Raw genomic sequence first — 20829 nt, 5'->3', positions numbered from 1 at the left:
CCTTAAAAAGAGTTTAATTTAAACACATAATGGTTTCATTAAATAAAATGCTATTAAACACATGTGAACTCATATGAGCCCTGAACTCACATGCACGTGCTAAGCCAGTACATGCGTACATGCACTCACATGGACGCGCTGGGGGAAAGGGGAGGGGTGAGGGGTGGGGGGCAAAAAAAGTGCCATTATATTACTACTCACAGAGATGAGTCCACTGTCAGAGGCCATAAGAAGATCATTTGTAACCTTCACCAAAGCTGTTTCTGTGCTGTGCTGAGCTCTGAAACCTGACGGAAACTCTTCAAATAAGCCATTCCTCTGCAGATGATCTGTTAGCTGTTTGACAACTACTCTTTCAAGGATTTCTGATATGAAAGGAAGGTTGGAGATTGGCCTATAATTAGCTAAGACTGCTGGGTCTAGAGATGGCTTTTTAAGTAAAGGTTTAACTACAGCCACCTTGAAGGCCTGTGGTACATAGCCGATTATTAGAGATAGGTTGATCATATTTAAGATTGAAGCATTAATTAATGGCAGAGGAAATAACATCACCCTGTTGAGCTCTAATTGTAGTCATTAAGGATTCAAGGATTGAATGAAGCTTTTAAGTTAAAGCAATTGCTAGAATCTGCCCATGGTTTTCTTTATCTGACCATGTAGATAAGTTCTGTTTTTCTTTCTTAACGAAGACCAAAAAAACCCACCAAAAACAGCCAATCTGTAAACTCCTTGACATCACACTTAGATTATCCTTCCATGTTCAAAGTGCCCAGCCTGAAGGCACCACAACTTTGTTTGTTCCAGAAGTATCAAGTATCAGGTGTCTGACTAAAGACTTCTTTTTTCCTTTCACTGAGGTCTTCATCTGTTTTACCTCCTTCACAATATAATATGTACTTTTTTTGTACAACATACAAATGCATATAAGTTCTTAGCCTCATCTTCCATTGAATTTTCTATCTTGATTACTTAGAGACGAATGTTTGAAGGAGAGAAAAAAATTTAAATCACAACTCTGTAAGTGTGTTATTAACCCAAAACATGGTTAACCATTGTTAATGAGGAACAGAAATAGAGATGAAACTAAAAGACAAGTGTGAGATTTGATTCCTGAGTGACATTTTTTCATAATAATACTTTTTCCCAAAGTTTGACATTTTTTCAGCACTCACTGTGTATTAGACCAGGGGTGGGCAATCTCAGTCCACGAGGGCCGGTGTCCCTGCAGGTTTTAGGCTACGTTCACACTGCAGGCGAAAGCGCATCAAATCCGATTTTTTTGACCCTATGCGACCCATATCCGATCATGGTATGACAGTGTGAATGGCACAAATCCGATATTTTCAAATCCGATCTGGGTCACTTTCGTATGTGGTACTGAATCCGATACATATCCGATGTTTTAGAAAGCGACTGCTGTTTGAATGGTCAAGTCGCATTAAATCCGTCTTTTACATCACTGACACAAGACAGACGCCAATTATCAGCGCCGGAGAAGACATCGCGAACGCTTCCTGGCCATCCCGTGTAGATGTCAGTGAAACTGTTGGGAAGACAACGTTGGAGAAACGTGAACATTTTATTTGTACTGTATAATCTGCAGATTCTGACAGAAATCTGCAACTATCCTTTGAAGCACCGCTCCTCTAAAACAGCAATAAGGATCATCATTAGGTTATCTACATTATTATGTAAATAACTTAAAGCAAAAATTGGGAAACGTAAAGTTCGAAGTCTTTATATTAACGGCCATCAGTCAAACAATATTGTTTGCTCTGTGTCTAAACAGAGCGCGTTGTGTGTGACGTCTTCTTTTGCGCATGCGGGCCGCTTTGAGCGTTCACACTAGAGCGCGTTTGCTGTCGCATTTTATTTGTAGTGTGAATGAGCAGACACAAAAAAACGAAAACTGAAATAACCTCAGTGTACTGAACAGTCAGCAGGGTACAAAATGTCTGATGTGAAGTGTGTATTAAATAATAAAAATTTCCGAGCCATGAGAGGAATAAGGCACGCATTTGCAGCAGTCTGTGACTGAAGTCAGTTACAAAGCAGATACAAACAGACGTTCTCCACACTTTCTGTACAAAACTCCAACTCCTTCTCCACTGCCACTCCTCTCGTAGTCCGTAATCAGGTTCCAGATGAAATTTACACACAAAAAGCTCCGGTTAACAGGATAGACACAACACTCACAGATACACAGGTTCAGATTTGCAGGTTTGACTGATGCTGGTCGCTCAACGATCCAGCAAAGACTAGTGCAGATCAGCGACCGGTGTGGAGATGAGAGCAGGTGTGTGGGCCAGCAGCGGGAGCCTGTAATGAGCATCGCTGCGGCGAAAGAGAGAGAGCGAGAGGGGGAGAGGAAGGAGGGAGAGAGCGAAAAACAAAAACAGCTATGTTGCCTAATAGAGAGTCGACCAGCGAGGCACAGGGACCATGACAAGGCCCAAATAATGATCCGAGCTCTTACATCCAAAATGAGGTAGTGAAAGCATGTGGCAGAAGAGTTTTGAAAACAGTTGTCAAGGAGACTGAGGATGCTACTTATTGTGCAGCCATCTGGAGGAGTCCAGAAGTGAATCGAGCAGTAAAGAGCAGCCATGCAAGTGAGCCGTGGTATGTATAGTTTTCTTCGCTGGCAGGTGACCAGCTTAAGTTTAGAAGCGAGTCTTGTGAGGAAGAAATCAAAGACATTACTTCAGCCAACAATCACAGGAAATTCAACACTACACTATAATAATCTGGAAAGGCGTGGAAGCATTAGCCGATCTTAAATACTGCAAGACTGGTGAAGTGAATTGAAAGCACGAGGGTGAAGCCCAGCCCACTACTCCATGTGAGATGAAAAGAGAAAGAGAAAGAAACGAGTAAAAAAGATTTCAGGCCATCAGGGTCCATCAGGGCATATAGTTAATATCAAGGACTATCTTTGCAGCTATTACATTTATTTATGTCTTATCAGCTAAAAAAGTTTAAAAAAAACTTTACTAAAGGATCCACAGAATAGAGAACAAATCCAGTATAGATATAGGTAGAATATAGTTACATGCAAAGGCAGAATGCATAAATTATGATAAAAGGAACAAATACAAATACATGTTGCTGAGCTTTGGAACAATTACTGTCTTGCAGTCTTTCACACAGTGTTGTGAATCGTGGTCTGAAACCCGCCATAGAAATTGTCCTCCCTCAGATCAAATCCAGCAGAGAGAAGTACACCTTTTAAACTCCTTAATTATAGGTACACCTTTTAAATGACTCGATAATGCAAATATCTAATCAGCCAATCATATTGCAGCAGTGCATTTAGACATGTAGATGTCTAAATGCTCTTGAAAAAAACAAGAGTAAACAAGTAATCCGTGACTTGTTATGACATTAAAACAAGATTATTTTTTAACTGCATTATCATTACAGTAAAGGGTCATATATAAATCCACATAACAAAAAAAAATCTGCCGACATATTGGGTTTTTAAATCACAAAATAATGGTATTGGTACTGGTTTTAAAAATCAGTTTGTCTCTAGTCTTAATAAACATGTGTACCAAACTGACATAGACTAAAACTAAACTGTATTTTTATTTTATTGGTGGTCATATTTCTAAGTACACCATATCCTTTCAGTTTTTCTTTCTTTTTTAGAGTCTAGTTTTTATTTGAGTATTATATGAGAATTATAACCCTTCTACAGATTTTACAATAAACAGCAGATTCTAAGTATTTACACTGTAATTATGACAGATATCCATTGTTTATACACAAGTTTCCAACCCCCTTACTTCCTGTAAAAACAGCCCAAGGCTCAGTGATATTACATAAATATAAAAAATACACCTGTAAAACTAAAACGTTCACTTATTTTTAAGGCAGAGCAAAATGCATTAGTCTACTTGATGCCTCCCATCATGTGGATCCAGAAGTTGGCCTGCACAGTCCAGCCCAGCTTCTCACACTCAGAGATTTGTTGGAGAAAGTGCTCCCTGGCATCTGCCTCATTCTGCTCCTCCTGGAGTGCCACCCGCAAGTAGCGCATATCCTCTGCAGCGCTCAGCTCTGGGATGCCCGTGAGCAGCATGAGGGAGAAAAGAGTCACCAACAGACGAGAGTGGGAGCGCAGGGAGAGGTATGCTTCTGTGCAGGTGTCCTAATGTGGGTGTTGGAGGCAAGAAAAGATAGAATAACAAAGAAAAGCAAAGATAAAACAATAAGGACAGCTGAAGTTTAGATTTTTTCTATAATTCTAAAAGTGGTATCCAAAATAAGAATCAGGCTTCTTTTAATTAGTGTGTGTGTGTACTTCTGGAATAAACTCAATTGGCATAAATCAAAAGTCTTAATAATGGCAGGTCAGCAAGGAGAAAAGCCTCTGCTTTTAAATCAGAACACTGCAGCCTGCCTGCAGTTTCATAAAGACTGCATGGACAAGCCAGAAGTCAGAATTATATTTTTGGACTGAGATGAGATCAAAACAGAGCTTCTTGGGTTCAATGAAAAGCATTTTGTTAAGAGAGAAGAACACACATATTTTGTTGGAGTTGGGCCACGACTGCATGCTTTCATCATTGAACAAAATTGAATGAAGTTTGAATTATACTAGGAAATTAGAATTTCTTGGTCTTGTCTTGGTATTAGGACACCTCCGGTTCTGGTTGCCGCCCAGCTCACTATGCACCTGACCCCTACGGCGCCTCCTGCGGTTGGTGGGCCTGCAGGAAGATGGGCCCATGGCCCTCTTTCGGAGTGAGCCCGGCCGGGCCCCATGGACTAAGGCCCGACCAGGCACTCCCCCTCGGGCAGCCTCCCTGGGCATGGCTCCAGGCCGGTCCCGGTAACCCTATCCCGGGCAGGGTGAATTGTTCCCTTGATGGTCTTCTCATAGAGGTCTTCTGAATCGCTCTTTGTCTGGTCCCTCACCCAGGACCAATTTGCCTAAATGCCCCCAGACAACATAGCCCTTGGGATCCCTGGGATACACAAACTCCTCCACCACGGTAAGGTAGCAATTCGGGGAGGGGGGCCCGCATGGCCGGCAATAAGACGGACTCGTTCCTAGGTGGTGATGGGCTCCGCCAGGGCTGCTCTTTGTCACAGATTCTGTTTGTAATTTTTATGCATAGGATTTCTAGGTGGTCACCTCACCTTTCACCTAGGTGGTGTCAGAATCTCATCTCTGCTTTTTGCGGATGATGTGGTTCTGTGGGATTCATCAGGTGATGGCCTCCAGCTCGCTTTGGAATGGTTCATAAACTAAGTGTGAAGATGTCATGGTCCTGGGCCATGTTGGCCCAGTATTCTTAGTTTTCTTGTATGTTTGGATTTTGTTCCCTATTTAGGCCATGTTTCCTGAGTTGCCCTGTTGTGTTGTTCCCTAAGTGTTTTCCCTTCGTGGCTTTTACCCCCTGTGTGCCCCTCTGTGTATCTGTGAGCCCTCGTCTCTCCTTATGTTTTATTCCATGTTTCCCCTGCCCGTTATGTCTAAGTTCTCCCCGTGCTCTCTCTCTCCCCCCTGTGTGCCCTCTGTGTATTTATGAGCCCTCGTCTCCCTTTGTGGTTGTTCCATGTTTCCCCTGCCCGTTATGTCTGTGTTTTCCCCGTGCTCTCTCTCCTCCTGTCTGAACCTCTGTACTTCCTGTTTGACTCTGCCCGTCTCCCGTCAGTGTTATGTTCACCCCGCCCTGTCTCGTTATGGTTATCTGTGTCAGCTGTGTTCCCCGTGTGGTCCCACTTTCCTCGTTAACCCTCTGTGTATTTCTGTCTGCATCTCCCTCTGTTCGGCGTCGCGTTCTCCCTCATGCTGCGTGGATTTCCCTGTGTCTCTCTCCGAGTATTAGTTTATTGTTCCCAGTTTAAGTTTTGTATTTTCCTGTCATCTTGTCAGCAATAAAGCTGCCTTTTGATTTCATCCCTTGAGTCCGTGAGTTTTGCGATTGGGTCCTCATCCTGCCTGCCACGCAGCGAGCCATGACAGAAGAACGCGACCACGACATGGACCCAGCAGCTCACAACCCCTCTGCCGAGCTCCGTGAGGACCTGATTTACACGGTGGAATACCACTGTCAGGAGTGGGGAGCGCTGCCAAGAGGAGGATACCGGGAGACCGTAGCCATCCGCCTACAGAGGATGGTGTCCGGACTCCCCTGGTTATTCGGCGTGCTACACCCCCACATCCGGGACTTCCTCGTGTCCACCGTAGGCATCCGCCCGGAACTGCCTCTCCGGTGGGAAGAGTCGGAGGACGTTCAGCCCGGTCCGCTGGAGGATTCGCGGCCCGGCTCAGCTCCTCCCCCTTCCCGGAGAAAACGGCGTTCACGCCGCCGACACCCACCGCCACAGCCAGACCCCGAGACTTCTGAGTTGCCAGCTGTGGTGAGTGGAAGGGACAAACAGGAGTTTCCTGACTGTGGGACTGTTTATTCCGGGGCTGTGTTTTTTCACTTAGCTGCCCAGCCAGAAGCGCTAGCTCCGTCTCCTGTATCCTCGCTAGCACAGTCGTTAACTCCACCACAAGCTCCGAGTATTAGTTTATTGTTCCCAGTTTAAGTTTTGTATTTTCCTGTCATCTTGTCAGCAATAAAGCTGCCTTTTGAGTTCATCCCTTGAGTCCGTGAGTTTTGCGATTGGGTCCTCATCCTGCGAGCCATGACAGAAGAGGTGGGAATGAGAATCAGCACCTCCAAATCTGAGGCCATGGTCCTAGCCGGAAAAGAGTGGAGTGCCCACTTCGGGTCGGGGATGAGTTCTTGCTCCAAGTAGAAGAGTGTAAGTATCTTCGGGTGTCGTTCACGAGTGACGGCAGAAGGGAGCGGGCGATCGACAGACAGATATATCACTGCTGCTGCAGTGATGCGGATGCTGCACTGGTCTGTTGTGTTGAAGATAGAGCTGAGTGTAAAAGCGAAGCTGTCAATTTACCGGTCGATCTACGTCCCTACCCTCACCTATGGCCACGAGCTGTGGGTAGTGACCGAAAGAACGAGATTGCGGATACAAGCGGCAGAAATGGGCTTCCTCCGAAGGGTGGCTGGCCTCTCTCTGAGAGACAGGGTGAGTACTTCAGCCATCCGGGAGGGGCTCAGAGTAGAGCCGCTGCTCCTCCACATCGAAAGGAGCCAGCTGAGGTGGTTTGGGCATCTGACAAGGATGCCTCCTGGGCGCCTCCTGGGTGAGGTGTTCAGGGCATGTCCCACCAGGAGGAGGGCAGACCCAGGACCCTGGGAACGCCTTGGTGATCCCTTGGACAAGCTGGAGAAGGTGGCTGGGGAGAGGGAGGTCTGGGCTTCTCTGCTTGGGCTGTTGCCCCGTGACTCGGCCCCGGAAGCAGAAGATGGATGGATGGATGGATGGATGGATGGAGAATTTCTCTGAACTTTCCCTTCTACGCTTACCTTGGACAGCTGTTTATTGACAAAAGAATTAAGAGAACTAACGTCTTGATCCTGACTGCCACAGCGAATTACTAAGGTAAAAGGTTGAACTCCACCGAGAAGCTAACTATTTATGGGACCTGTTAAAACATTTTCATGCAAAGCAGGACAAATAATAAAGCCCTCTTACCCTAAAACGCTGAAAGTAGAGGCTGTTGCGACCATCGACCCTGCCCATGACATACAGGAAGTCAGGTGTGAGGACGAAAGGTGCTCGCTCCCTTTTCACGCCAAGAAAGTGCTTCCTGTTACCCAGGATGTGTCCGAAGTCAATGTGAAACAAGTTCCCTGAGAGGCAAGATTACTTCAGTTTTTTCTAATTATCAGTTAATTTGTTCATTTATGAATTCATTTTATCATGCAGCTTGTTTCAGAGGACAAAAAGCATCTGTCATTTCATAAGAGGATAATAACAAATCAGTAAATAACATGTGATAACAGTAGCCAATAAGGTGTTTTCAGTGATTTGTGCTGCTTACCGTCTTCTCTGATCATGATGTTGTCATTGTGTCGATCGCCTATACCCAGTACATATGTGGCCACACAGTAACCAGCACAGGAATTCACAAATCTCTCCACGTTCTTGAAGTGCTGCAGTCAAATAAAATCACAACAGTTTCACATTTTAGTTGTTTTTTTTTCCTATTACTGAGGGAAACAACAGAAAGGACCTGCGATTGCTTTTGATTTACTCACAATTTCCTGTAGTGGACATTTGGACTTGAGCCACTCAAACAGAGCATTATTTTTGAAGGCTCCAGTTGCTCCTCCTTGGCTCCTCTGGACCGCAGCGATCGTTGTTGCATTCCTCACAATCTCAATCATACCTGATGACAAGGACATTTTCATTTTGTGCTTCATCTTTAAACATGTGTTTTAAACTTCAAACACAGAAACCTAATTCCAGGGGGTAAAAAAACCCTCTCACAAAACACTGTTACAAAAACATGACACTGTGCAGGTGCAGTGGTTGCATGTTGATCCTCTGCCATGTGGGTGGGTGCTTTTTTCCCTCCCACAGTCCAATAAGCAGGCATGTTACATAATTTATTATAGTAAACTGGTCATAGGTTAAATTGGTAAATTGATAAAATACTATACAGAAAACCCCATAACAACATGTATAAATAAAAATTTGGGGCGATAGCTGTGGTTGTGAAAAGTCTTATAAAAATGTCCTAGGGCCTGCCTTTTGTAAACACTTTACTGATGAATTTATGGGCTCAGTCACTTATTTTAGGTCAAATATAATAAAAGAACGAGTCCAATTTGAACATTTTGGACATTCTAAGGTTTAGATTGTTCTCTGTTCGGTTTACAGATCAGAGATGGATCCACTCCCCTCTCATTTTAAATGGAGAAAAGGTGGAATCTGTCTCCACCTTCAGGTTTCTGGCACCCACATCTCTGCTGATCTCACCTAGACCAACAGCACCAACACCCTGGTAAAGAAGGCTCAGCGGTGACTGCACTTCCTCCGTGTCCTAAAGAAGAATAACCTGGTTGAGAAGCTGCTGCTCACCTTCTACCGCTCCACAGTGGAGAGCGTGCTCTCCTGCTGCCTGGGTGTTTGTTATGCAGGGGACGCTATTGAGAACAGGAAGGCTGTGCAGAGGGTAATTAACACCGCCCAAAAAATCATTACCTGCCTTCTGCCATCCAGGAGACCATCTCCAGATCCTCCCGTCTTAGGAAAACTAGGGGCATCACAGGTGACCCCTTGCACCCCGCCCACCACTAGTTTAACCCGCTGGCCTCAGGTCAATCAGGTCCCACACCTCCAGACTCACCTACAACTGTCCAATCTGTAATTTTCTCTTTTTTTGTAAATATTTCTCTATATGTCTCCCGTTTGCTATTTATTTCAACCTCCTACTGTCGCCAAAGTGCTTGCTCATAGGGGTTAATATGATTGTTGGGTTTTTCTCTGCATGTATTATTGTAGGGTCTACCTTACAATATAAAGCGCCTTGAGGCACCCATTGTTGTGATTTGGTGCTGTATAAATAAAATTGAATTGAATTTGACTATTTATATACACAGTGACAATAAAGGGGTATTCTGTTCTCTTCTGGTTATTTTTATGACCGTTTTTTTACTGCTTACATTTTTAAACAAATGTCTGTACTTTGTGTTATTGAAATGTTGCATGAAAATTCTGGGTAGTTTTGCTCAGGATAAACAGGTTACCTTGTATTAATGTCGTGAATTGATAGCAAAGTACTGTGTTGGACTGAAACACAGTGGCTGTGGTGGTCAGCTGCTGTGGAGCTTGGGTTAGATCAAGTGTAGTAGACATTCGTTTACAAATGAACTGACGGTGCTTAGATTCAGTCACTGAATTCAGTCTTTATACAGTGTAAAATCTAATTAGTTCTAAATAGTTCTCAGTTGCCTTAAGTAAAGCTTACGTAAGATGTCTAATTTGGGCAACGTATTCATTATGAGTAACCTCAGAGCTGTGATCTGCATGTCCGCTGATCACAGCTTGTCCACTAAGAAAATCTACTGGAGCTGACATTAGAAATCATTGTGGGCTGTCAGTATTTTCCCCACGCTGAGCCACTACAACAGATCAGCCCCCATTTATTTATTTTCTCTTTCACTGCTTGTGTCCTAAATAACAGATTGAGATGATGATGAAGAAGTAGAATTTAGATTTGAATAACATTTTTATCTTCATGTACTAATATTACTTTTGTATTACAATAATATAGCAGATACATTTCAGAGCCTGTACTCTTTCACTTTTACTTGAGTAAAGGCGTTAAATCAGTAATTCAGCTTTTACTGGAGTGTTTTTAACACCAATATCTGTACTTCTACTTAAGTACAGAATGTGTGTACTTTTGCTGACTCTGTAAACAAGCTATTAATTGATTAGTAAATTATATTAAGTATAACTTCAACAACCACTACTAAAAAGAGCCATCCAGTACCAACTGTGGACACTATTAAAGCACACTAATGCTGATACCTATGTTGTGTCCAGTGGAGATGCAGCCATATGGAACAAGATTGAGGTCCAGGGATTTCTCCTTCCAGATGGAGTCCATCAGCACCAGTGCCTAAACAGAAATATGCAAACATTCATGTGTCCTTTCAACCTGATGTAAAACTACGATAGACTTGAGGTTTTTTTTTAGCAAAAAAGTAAAGTTGTGTATTTTGGGCATACCAAACCTGTTAAGTATATAACCTAGGAGCAACACAAAAAATGAAAAACTGAACTGGTCCAAGAATTGAGCCCTGAGGCACAAATAAAGGAGCAGCGCAGAAAAAGATACGTAGTTATTTATATGAATTTTAAATATAAGGGCTGGTCAGATAAGTATGAAGTACCGTATGATGGAAGTATGAAGTACTGTATATTCACCTTTTCCCAAGCATGTAGGAAATATTCACACACAAAAAAATCAGTATTCATATTTGAGGAAGAGAATTCAAGTAATCAAAGTAACAAAAGATCTGTCTGACCTGAATGACCAGCATGTCCTGTCTGAGGTCATCCCCCTCTTTGAAGATTATTCCAACAGGTGTGGCGGAGGTAGGTGATGGCATGGGAGAGAACTCCAGCCACAGAGGCTTCTTCTTTGAGGCCATTACTTTGCATTTATCGAGCTACATCACAAAGAAGTAAAGCAGACCGTTTTGTTTGTGTGGGATATTTTTCTTCACCACAGCCTTTTTGATTTAATCAACAACAACAACAAAAGATTACATATAGCTACTTTACTGTGGTGTACTTATTGTAATCAGGAAAAACAGAATAAGTAACAAATTTATGTTGAAGAAAAGTTCAAGTAAGTAATTATACTTGAATTATATGAAGCAGACAGAAAATGTGATGCAAAAAACAAAAACAGGCCAAGGAGGAATTCACAGTGGTCTACTATAATAATTGTACTGTAGAAATTGATAACATTTCCTCAACTATGTACAAAACTACAAGCCTGACCAAGTAATTGCACATCTATCTGTCTCCAGTTCTTAACCTGAAACATCATCACAAAGAGGTTGCCCTTTTGATGAAAAGGTCAACCTCTTGCATTGTTTATAAATCCTGCATATAGTAAACTTAGAATATAAGACTAAACCACACACAAAATGCTCAAATGCAATATATAAAAATATACCCAACATTTTTTTATTCACCACACTTTCACATAACCCTAAAGCTCAATGTACAAATAGAGACAGAAAGCCAGCAAAGCTTACCAGGATCCTTCCACATTTAATGCGAGGGTCAAAGGGCAGCAAGAATTCATTTGGCAGGTTACTGTCTCTAAGAAGTCCCTGAAGCCGGAAGGGAGCTACAGCAAGATCAACAGATATAATTTAGTGAAGTGGTTTAACAGTGAAACAACAGCTGCTTTTGGGGATTAGAGTCCTTGGTTTCTGAAAAGTTGCTATAAAAACATCTAATGCATTTCAAGGATGTCTTTCCTAGCCTAGGTAGGGATAGAGCTTCTGTTATTCATCAGCTGATGAACACCAGGTGTGCAGCACTACTTCATCTACATACAGGAACCCAGCCATACTTAGCCATACACAGATGGGATTTCTTCATGTATATTAAAATGGAACTCAACACGAGGCCAGCTGGAAGAAGCTTTTCCAAAGTACATTCAAAGTTACATGCAAAGCTTTGCTAACCTTCTACAGCTGGTAGATAAATAATAATGTAGTAACTTGGAAACAATAACATGCAAGAACATAAAAAAAAAAACCATAATTAACAAGAAGCACTCAGAGAGTGCCTCGGCCAAGGTAGCTCACTCTCTGGGCTGTGTTTAGTGTGAAGGGATTTACTTTTAATGAATTTCATTTTATTTGTTTTTTGGGTTTTTTTGTTTTTTTAAATGTACCTACATGACATTGGCAGAGCCAGAGAGGAGTTGTATTGTGTTTACAGACAGAATGATGTGGGTGCACCTAAACGCTACCACAAACATAAATTCCTTAGCAGAGGTAAAAATCGAGGGAAGTTTAATAGGTCATCTTAAAAATGGCCTTTCCAAAACGAAATGCTTTTGTCACGCACCATGCAAGAACATAAGAACAAGGAAAGTATTTCAGCTTGCATTCAGATGCAGAGGCTCAAGGACTTTTACTGAGAAGCCAGTGGAGCTTACATTTAAAACCTGAATTATGAGAGTATTATATAACAGAACATAAAGGAAAATTTCTAACATTCTGAAACAAAAACAAGCTGAAGTGCACTTGGCTCTGCAGCAGGAAAATAGGTCCACCCAGTAGGTCCACCTCTGAATGGCTTAAGAGAAACAAAATGAATACTTTGGAGTGGCCTAGTCAAAGTCCTGACCTGAATCTGATAGAGATGCTGCACCATGATAAAACATTCAGTAAAAAACAGTGAAATAAAATTAAATTATATACTTTTAGCTTTTTAAAAATAAAATTTTGATATATTAATTAAGAAAAAATGATGCTCCCTACTTGTAGAATCAAGGTTGGTCTTGTCAGGGTACAGGTTTTTAATGATGACAGCGACCTCCTGCAGGGCCTCCACCGCCTGGACCTGCTGGGTGAAGCTGTCGAGCATGGCCTGACCACAGCCCAGCAGGTAGGCCTCCAGAATCACAGCCATGCGCTGTCGGTAATACGGGCACCCTGCTACCTCACTGCGAACGTACCAGAAGAAGAAGTGTCCGATTCTTTTGCTCTGCAGTGAAAGATGTGAGTGAGTCAGACAGCGTGAAACAGATCTGGTCGCAGTCGACATCTTACTGGTGTAAAAACATTCATTAATGTTCCAGCAGACTGAAACCTTTATTAAACTCACCTGAAAAAAGAAAAACTTTTAAATGAAAGGTATTATTTTTATTCACACAAAAACCTGATCTTTTGATGACTATTGTGAATGAAAATACAAAAATAGATAAATAAAAAGAAAGAAAGAAAATCAGATCTATGATTAAGCTTGTCACAAACTTTTTATAAGCTGTGAGCCAATCATAATTGGGAGCTACTTTAGTGCTTTTGTATAGTACAAGTATAAAATCGGATTTGAGCACAAAACATCAGGATTCTTGTGCAGATTCTAGAGAGTCAAACACTGTTTGTTATTGTGGACCGGCACACAAACATAGAACCTAACGGGGCTATATATTATCTAAGTGGTACCATAATGCTTCAATTCTCAACAGGCTCAATTCTGCAGTTTGAATAAAGTTCCCCCAAGGAAACATTTCCTTGATTTTCACTGATACGCAGAGACAACCAAAAAGGTGAGATGATGGTGTTGGACAGCAGTGTGGAATTTCCAGAGTTAAAGTCTGCAAAGTCATTTTTGGAGATGCTGACTAAGAAAAAACTTCAGAGCACTGTTTCTGAAACATTGAAATTAACACAAATACATCCCCGTGACATCAGCATAGAATAAGAGGTCATCTGACAGGATCCAACACCATTGATTGATCTGGCCCAGAGAGGTCGATGACGCGAGTTTCTCTTTAAAAAAGGTGCGCCCGACACCTCTCTCTCTCCTTAAATGACTGTAGCACAATTTCTTCCTGTTGCCTGTTGCTCTTCTATAATGACCATTATTTTTGCTGTGAATACCGCCTCGTACTCTGGAGTGCATTCCCACAGAGCTTGAATTGATTTTTCTGGCATCACTTAGCATTGAAAAAATGACATGCTGATGTGTACAGAATAGAGCTGATTCCATTCTGATTCACAAGGTCCTGACTCAATTCAACTTTGACTCAGTCAGAAATATTTAAATTATGATCATTTATCTTGGATATTTACTGTTCAAAGAACCCTTTAAACTTTGTAAATTAAATATATTAATTTCCAAATTAACAACAGATCCTAAAGCAGTTACAATATTGCAACTTTTATTCAACTTTCACAGTATTTCACCTCCATTTTGCACGCCTTGCATATGGCTTTGCTTTTGTCCACTCTTCGCTGTCTTCACAGTTCTTGAATCCAAATACAGCTGCCGAACATCTGTCTTAAGGCTTGTGGCACCAGGTCACTTAACTCTTGCATGGCTTTCTCTTGTCAACCTCTTGCAAGTCTCATACACAGCAAAATACATTTCTATTTGAAAAATGTAATTTAAGGATTTAAGGAATCAATATCAGATTATTTAAAATTCATTTGAATTGGGAAGTTGATTTTGATCCCTAGTACAAAAATATCTAGTAAGAAGGTGTGTGTGTGTGTGTGTGTGTGTGTGTGTGTGTGTGTGTGTGTGTGTGTGTGTGTGTGTGTGTGTAAGAGAGTACATTTTTTAGCCTTAGCTCATTCTTGGTATTTTTTCTATAGTCTTTGTTACTGTTACTATGACAACATGTGGCTGTAACTTGGAACCAGGGATGTGATGCTGCGATTGCTACAGTGCCGTCTATGAATTGTATTTGTTAGCCCACCCACCCATTCTCACCACCAGCCACCACTGCAAGTGATTATTTAGTTTCTTTAAGTAGGTTTTGTTTTGTCTCTCTTCATTAGAAAAAGACAAAAAATAATAATTTTGTCTGGCAAAAATATTCTGCTGACAACCTTGTACATGCCAGTACTCTGCAGTCACAGTGGATGCTTCATGACTTACCCGCAGAGCTCTTTGGATGAGGTACCGAGCGAGGAAACTGTCATGGTAAGGTTCCACTTTTAGGATCTGTAAGAGTTAAAGGTGAAGGAAAAGGTCATTGTCACACTTTAATAGTCATTTTAAGTGATTTTACAAATATCCTTAAATAGTGGGATGGGGGGATGGTTAAAATGCTTAAATGTGTTCACATTCTACTGGATATATTTACATGACTTAAACAAAAGGTGAATGTTAGGCCTTATGAAAAAGAACAGAACAGAAATGTGGAAAGCATCTTGGAGTAAGGATCAAAGGGAAAATAAAACATGAAGCAAAATGAAAGCTGTCAGAGAAGAGATAAGTGGGTGATGTCTAATGTAACCAGTAAAATCTGATAAATGTCATTGCATTGGTGATGCATTCCACACAGACTCTAAGAGAACATTTTGAAACAAGTCTGTGGCTTCAGGGAAAACATTTGCCAGTTTAGATTAGCAGTAATCATGATTTTTTTTATGTATTGTAATTGTAATAAAAAAAGCAACACATACAGTCCTGATGTTCAATAGAATGGGGAGTGGAATAAAGACAGATTCACTTTGCAAACTAAACAGGTAGTTAATAGTAGTTTAATTATTTCAGATGACGTTTTGCGCGTCACGCAATATGAATGAATCTGTTTATCAATTTTCATATAAACACATACCTGCACAAGCTGAAGCAAATACTTCAACACATCATCATTCGACAGACTCTCCAGTCTCTTCACTGCCAGTCTCCTGATAAACTCGTCTGCAAAATCCATGCTTAGTAGCTCCAATGCCACTGTTACATCCAGTTCCCCAGGTTGCCAGTATCCCAGTAGCCAGTGGACATCTTCAACCGAATTGCGGTTCATCCAGTCAACATTACGCAAGTACTGGGGTAGACTGGAGGCATAACGGACACTTTCCTCCCGAAACCTTCTGAGGCATGGCTTTTTGGTGTTGATGGCTGTAGTTGGGGATTTGAGAGTTACACTGTCAGCCAGTGAGTTTGCTGGCAAAGAATATCTTTTGATAGGCAAGGGTGGGGGGACATGAGATTCGTGATTCTCACGTTCTCTGGAGTTGGAACATTCAGAGTTGGTAACAGTATTTGGGACAACCACAGGAAAGCTGTAGCGGTCTAAAAGGAAGCTGATAGCCATGGAGTCAGCTATGTCTGGGTTAGTAGCAGTTGACAGCTTGTCTGCTTGGTAGGTGATGGCCTCATCATCCAGGCCAGGGTGTGACCACATGTGCAGTGTGTAGGGCCCCTGGCTCAGAACAGACCTGCAGGGATAGGTGGTGTCCCGTGTTGAAACACCGTGTAAATAATAGTCAGTTTTACAGTACTGCAAGAAATGTCTCGACGTTCTCTCAAATGAAGAATATAAGAGCACAAACTGAGATGTCAGATGGAGTAATAATAAATACACATATGTAATAAATAAAACATAAATTAATAAATGAATAATAAATAGAGACCTCAAAACCAATGTTGACACTAAGGTTGGCAACACATGCATACACACAAGTATATGCATCTGTTACCCAAATGTTATCAACATTTTGTAGTTGTAAATAAAACCACGCACATGGACACACATGGATTTGTAGCAGTTGCAAAAGACTGGGTCCCTACTTCATGAACTGATTAGACTTGTAACTCTTATCCAGATACTGTGAAAGGATGAAATTCGGCTAACTCAGAAATTTCACACCTGTTAAAATTCCATACTAACATCCTATTCAGCGCATTCAAATATTAAAGTTTCTTGTGTGCCTGAAATGTATCACGGCAAAACCTGTAATAGACACGCCGGTGCACCATGTCATTTGATGCTCTGCCTCTCAAAAGCAGGAAATGTACACGAATGCAGAAGTTGCAGTAAGCTTCAGTTACAGCAGAGGGTTTTATTTTATTTTAAGCCAACAAAAAATTCATTAATAAAAGCATTTACACAGACATTACTAACACATTTACACGTAATACATATAAGCCACATAGCTTAATCGGTTAATCATAGGTCACTAGCGACTTTATGGCTTTAAATATATTATCTCCCCCTGCTGGTACTGAAAATGGACACGGTCGACCGGCGTGCCTATTACATGCTTTGCCGTGATATCGTGGTGTAGTACACCAAATGGAAAATAAGCATGTGCAAGAACTATGGGCACTGAAATGGCATAAACATCCAACAATGCAACTTTTGTGTGTATTATCTTTGTAAAATGTTTGTCATTGTTATTCAGATTTGTGGTGTTACCATGGTATCATATTTTGGATATTATTGGTATACTTAATTAATAACTGGCTAACACTACAAACTAAGCATGACTTGACAGGAGAGCAGAGATTTTTAAATGACAGTTTTATAGCTAACTGCTTATGTATCTTTTTCCCTTATACTGTTAATAAAGATATTTTGGTTAAATAAAAACAAAAATCCGCACCTGTGATCTATGAGGAGTAGGTTGACAAAGTAGAGCACTTTTCCTCTCCCTTTCAGCAAGTCTATTGTTTTGTTGCTTGAAGGCGATGGCACTTTTGTTGCAGCAGACATGTCACTAGGACTTTCGTTAATAGTGAGACCCAGCTTAGCTCCACGTGGCAGATCCCTAAGAAGAACATCAAAGTCCAGCCACTCATTCCACAGCACTTCATCTGAAAGGGGCTTGGGAATGGAGGATACTGAAGAGAGGACCTTGTTACCATGGAGTATGGATGCTTCAACATAAACAGACTGAGGGCATTTGCTTGGAAGTTGTGGGATATCAAATCCAAGCAATTTGACTCTGAAATTTCTGTTGCAGTCCCACAAGGATATCATGAAGATGTCATCCAAATCCTTCCCTTTAAGGCTGAGATCATTGTGGGAACTGAACTGGCCGCTAAAACCATCAACAAGTGGCCAGTCCACAAATTTGACAGCCTCCGAAGGAAGCTGCGACACAGGGACAACAAAGAGGTGAAGCTCTTGGTTGGTTTTCAGGCACTGTCGCACCCAGAGGAAATCGTTCAGGGCGTAGTCTCCAGATAAAAACTCCTCCCTGCCTGCAACTTTCAACACGAGATTGTCAGGCCCATCGTATTTAATCCCTCGGTCATTCATCACCCTTTCAAAAACTTTAAGAAGTAGTTGTGGTGTTGTGCTGAGGTCAGCCTTTATGCTGAAGCTGATCCTGCTCATGTAGTGGAAAGTGACAGGAAAGTCTCTGTCCTGCCATTCTTGTAGTTCTTCTGGTAAGGCGGTATGCGTTATCCAAGGCTCTGTGGCATACAACTTGTCATCCCGTTTCTTCAGCTCTTGTTTCCTAGCAGATGCCAGTTTCCGACGGGTGAAGGTGAGCTCACCAAGTCTATCAGATGCTTCTTTCTCCAGGTCATGTCCGATCAGATAAGTCAGGCACTGCTGTTGTTTCTCGTTCTCCTCTGGATCAACTGCCACAGGCGGTTTTACTATTATGTGTGCTGATAGGCAATGAGGGTCATTACGTGACCATGGAATGTCTAATGTCCTGATAACCTGACAGTCATCGTAGGCTTCATACCAGTCGCCACCCCTGGCATAGAGCAGGCTGTATTTCTCGGGGTCCAATATTGCAAAAGGGTCTGGGTGGCAGTTTTGCTCCTGTGCCTGGAGGCATAGAGTCATATACATGAAAAAATAAATACATACAATTTTTGATTACTGTAGTCTGAATATAGTGTTGCGCAAATGTCTTGATCATTTCATTATATTTTGCTCCAAAGAACAAGAAGATGAGATAACACTTTATTGATCCCACGGCGGGGAAATTTGTGCGTTACCTCAAGCTGGGAGCTGAGTAACAAGCTGCCTACTGTGGCGGCATCTTGGAAAAAAAATGCTTCCTTATAATTGTTTTTTCGCCAGGGTTTCTGAAATTCTTGTAAAACCCGTTTTTAACAGTACTGTAAATGCTTAAGCATGAGGCACACTGACAGCTATACTGTAAATAGCTGATAGTGGGACTATGCAATACCATGTCATATGAGCATGCAATCTTAGTTTAGCATATTAGCTAACATTTGCCTTTTAGCTAAAAATACATAATATTTTAGAAGCCAGCTAAATCAGTTGATAGTTCCCATGTAGGGTTTGACGATAAAGCAACGTAGAAACTTCTTTTAGCTGCTTCCTTTTTCACAGAGGGTGACTATGAGCTACAGATATTTCATTTGGCAGATTTTTATATTTAATGTATTTCCTGATTCAACCACAAAGGTAAATGGACTGTTTCTTATATAGCACTTGTCTACCTGCGTGCTTTAGACAACTTGCCTGATTCACTTATAAACTTTTTTAAATGTTTTTTTCCACCATAAGAGCTTTCTATCTAACATTCACACAAATTCAGTGGGTGCACCAGAGTGCAACTTGGATCCAGTCTCCTTGCCCGAGGATATTTGGCATGGAGACTGAAGCAGCCGAGAATTCAGCCACCAACTTTAGTTGATGACCCACTCTGCAGCCACCCCAAACAAGGGATGGACTTAGTTATGGGCACATGTGTTATTGACTGTAATGAATTTGCTACATCCTTAATCATACTCTGCTTTATTGTTTATTGTACCCTCAGTGAGACCATAATGTTCTTCGTACTGTACTAGCAAACCAAAAGCTCAATGGGAAAATGTTTACTAAGGTGAACCTCACATTTATTGACTTCTCTAAGTTTGAATTTATTTTGCGAACAGACCAGTCTGCACCGCACCCACCCCAGAGCACCAACTTCCATTATAAAGAAACTAGTTTTTAGGAACTGCGCTATCAATTTCACTTTATAGACCCAGAACTACATCCAACACAGTCTATGAGAATAAAAGGAAAACATCCTTTGCACGATAGACCACTCAGTGCAGGTTTACATACCTCCATACAGATGCGTAGCCTCAATTGGTAGACACTACACTGTGCAGGGAGGGTGACTGATATCAGCTCGCAGCCCAAGCTGATATCCTGATCCTCATCACCAGGCTTAAACTCACAAATAAACTTCAGGGTGTTCTCAAAGCAGCCTTGGGTAGACAGTCTTCTTACACTGTCTATAGAGTGTGGACGGGTTGGCCGATTCACAGCAGCATCCATTGGGACTTTAAAGAGAGCCAAGCTTTAACAAAACTCTGATTTAAAAAGAAAAACTCATACAAAGGCTGGTGCTGATTAGTTTGGGTCCTCTGGTGGAGCGCACGCAACTCTGCTTATCTGACAATGTAACAGTGTGTGTTCCCTTTTTGTGACTGCTCGGAGACTTCCTCATTCTTTTGTGCTTCAGTTCTCAAACACCAGTGATGTTATTATTAATAGCAGAACATTTACTGACAATGTAACATAGGTAACTTCCTTATTCTTTTTTGTACTCCAGTAACAAATTATAATAGCTATTCTGACATTTTCACAACTAATTATGGACAACATGCTACAGTAAACACTCCTGGACTAATACTGTTTAAGAGGGAAATGTCAACTTCTGCAATTTAATCACAAATTAAACAGGTCAAGCTGGGCAGAATTACTGTTTTTTACAGTAATACACCAAACCTGTTTGGGTTGTTTGGCTTTCTGTTCTGTGTAGAATGTGTTGGTCTACTGGTTAAAATAGCTGAAAGGTGTCCGTCAGTATTTTTAAATGTTGTTTACTTTACTCTACTCTTACTCATATCATTTACTGAACTACACTCCATCAAACCATGCTATTGTTTTGTATGCAGCACAGAGCAAATTCAAAGCCTTTGTAGATACAAATCAGTAAAAAAAAATAAAAAATACAATTGGTAAGA

At 41.5% G+C, this 20829-nt stretch overlaps 1 protein-coding gene across 1 annotated transcript; it reads right to left on the bottom strand.

Annotated features, from left to right (window-relative positions):
• Window positions 1-1954: 1954 nt before the first annotated feature.
• Window positions 1955-20263, bottom strand: LOC113013785 (phosphatidylinositol 4,5-bisphosphate 3-kinase catalytic subunit gamma isoform). Its single transcript, XM_026154936.2, has 12 exons — window positions 19922-20263; window positions 17481-18664; window positions 15707-16313; window positions 15022-15087; window positions 12894-13119; window positions 11652-11746; window positions 10911-11054; window positions 10411-10501; window positions 8130-8260; window positions 7913-8024; window positions 7564-7721; window positions 1955-4153 (listed from the first exon to the last, which is right to left on the bottom strand). The coding sequence occupies exons 1-12, from the start codon at window positions 20135-20137 to the stop codon at window positions 3896-3898; spliced, it is 3288 nt and encodes a 1095-aa protein (XP_026010721.2). The 5' UTR covers window positions 20138-20263; the 3' UTR covers window positions 1955-3895.
• Window positions 20264-20829: the final 566 nt, after the last annotated feature.

This window comes from Astatotilapia calliptera, chromosome 20, assembly GCF_964374335.1.
Source record: "Astatotilapia calliptera chromosome 20, fAstCal68.1, whole genome shotgun sequence".
Taxonomy (NCBI): domain Eukaryota; kingdom Metazoa; phylum Chordata; class Actinopteri; order Cichliformes; family Cichlidae; genus Astatotilapia; species Astatotilapia calliptera.
Note: the sequence above shows the minus strand (reverse complement) of the source record. Positions and strands in the feature narration are given on the sequence as shown.

What these genes read in the sequence shown, in the direction of transcription:
- LOC113013785 (XM_026154936.2), bottom strand. Translation starts at nt 20,137, where the DNA reads ATGGATGCTGCTGTGAATCGGCCAACCCGTCCACACTCTATAGACAGT. An exon ending in GGCTACGCATCTGTATGGAG is followed by an intron (nt 18,665 to 19,921) that starts GTATGTAAACCT and finishes CTATGCCTCCAG; the next exon opens with GCACAGGAGCAAAACTGCCA. An exon ending in AGGACATGCTGGTCATTCAG is followed by an intron (nt 10,502 to 10,910) that starts GTCAGACAGATC and finishes ATTTCTGTTTAG; the next exon opens with GCACTGGTGCTGATGGACTC.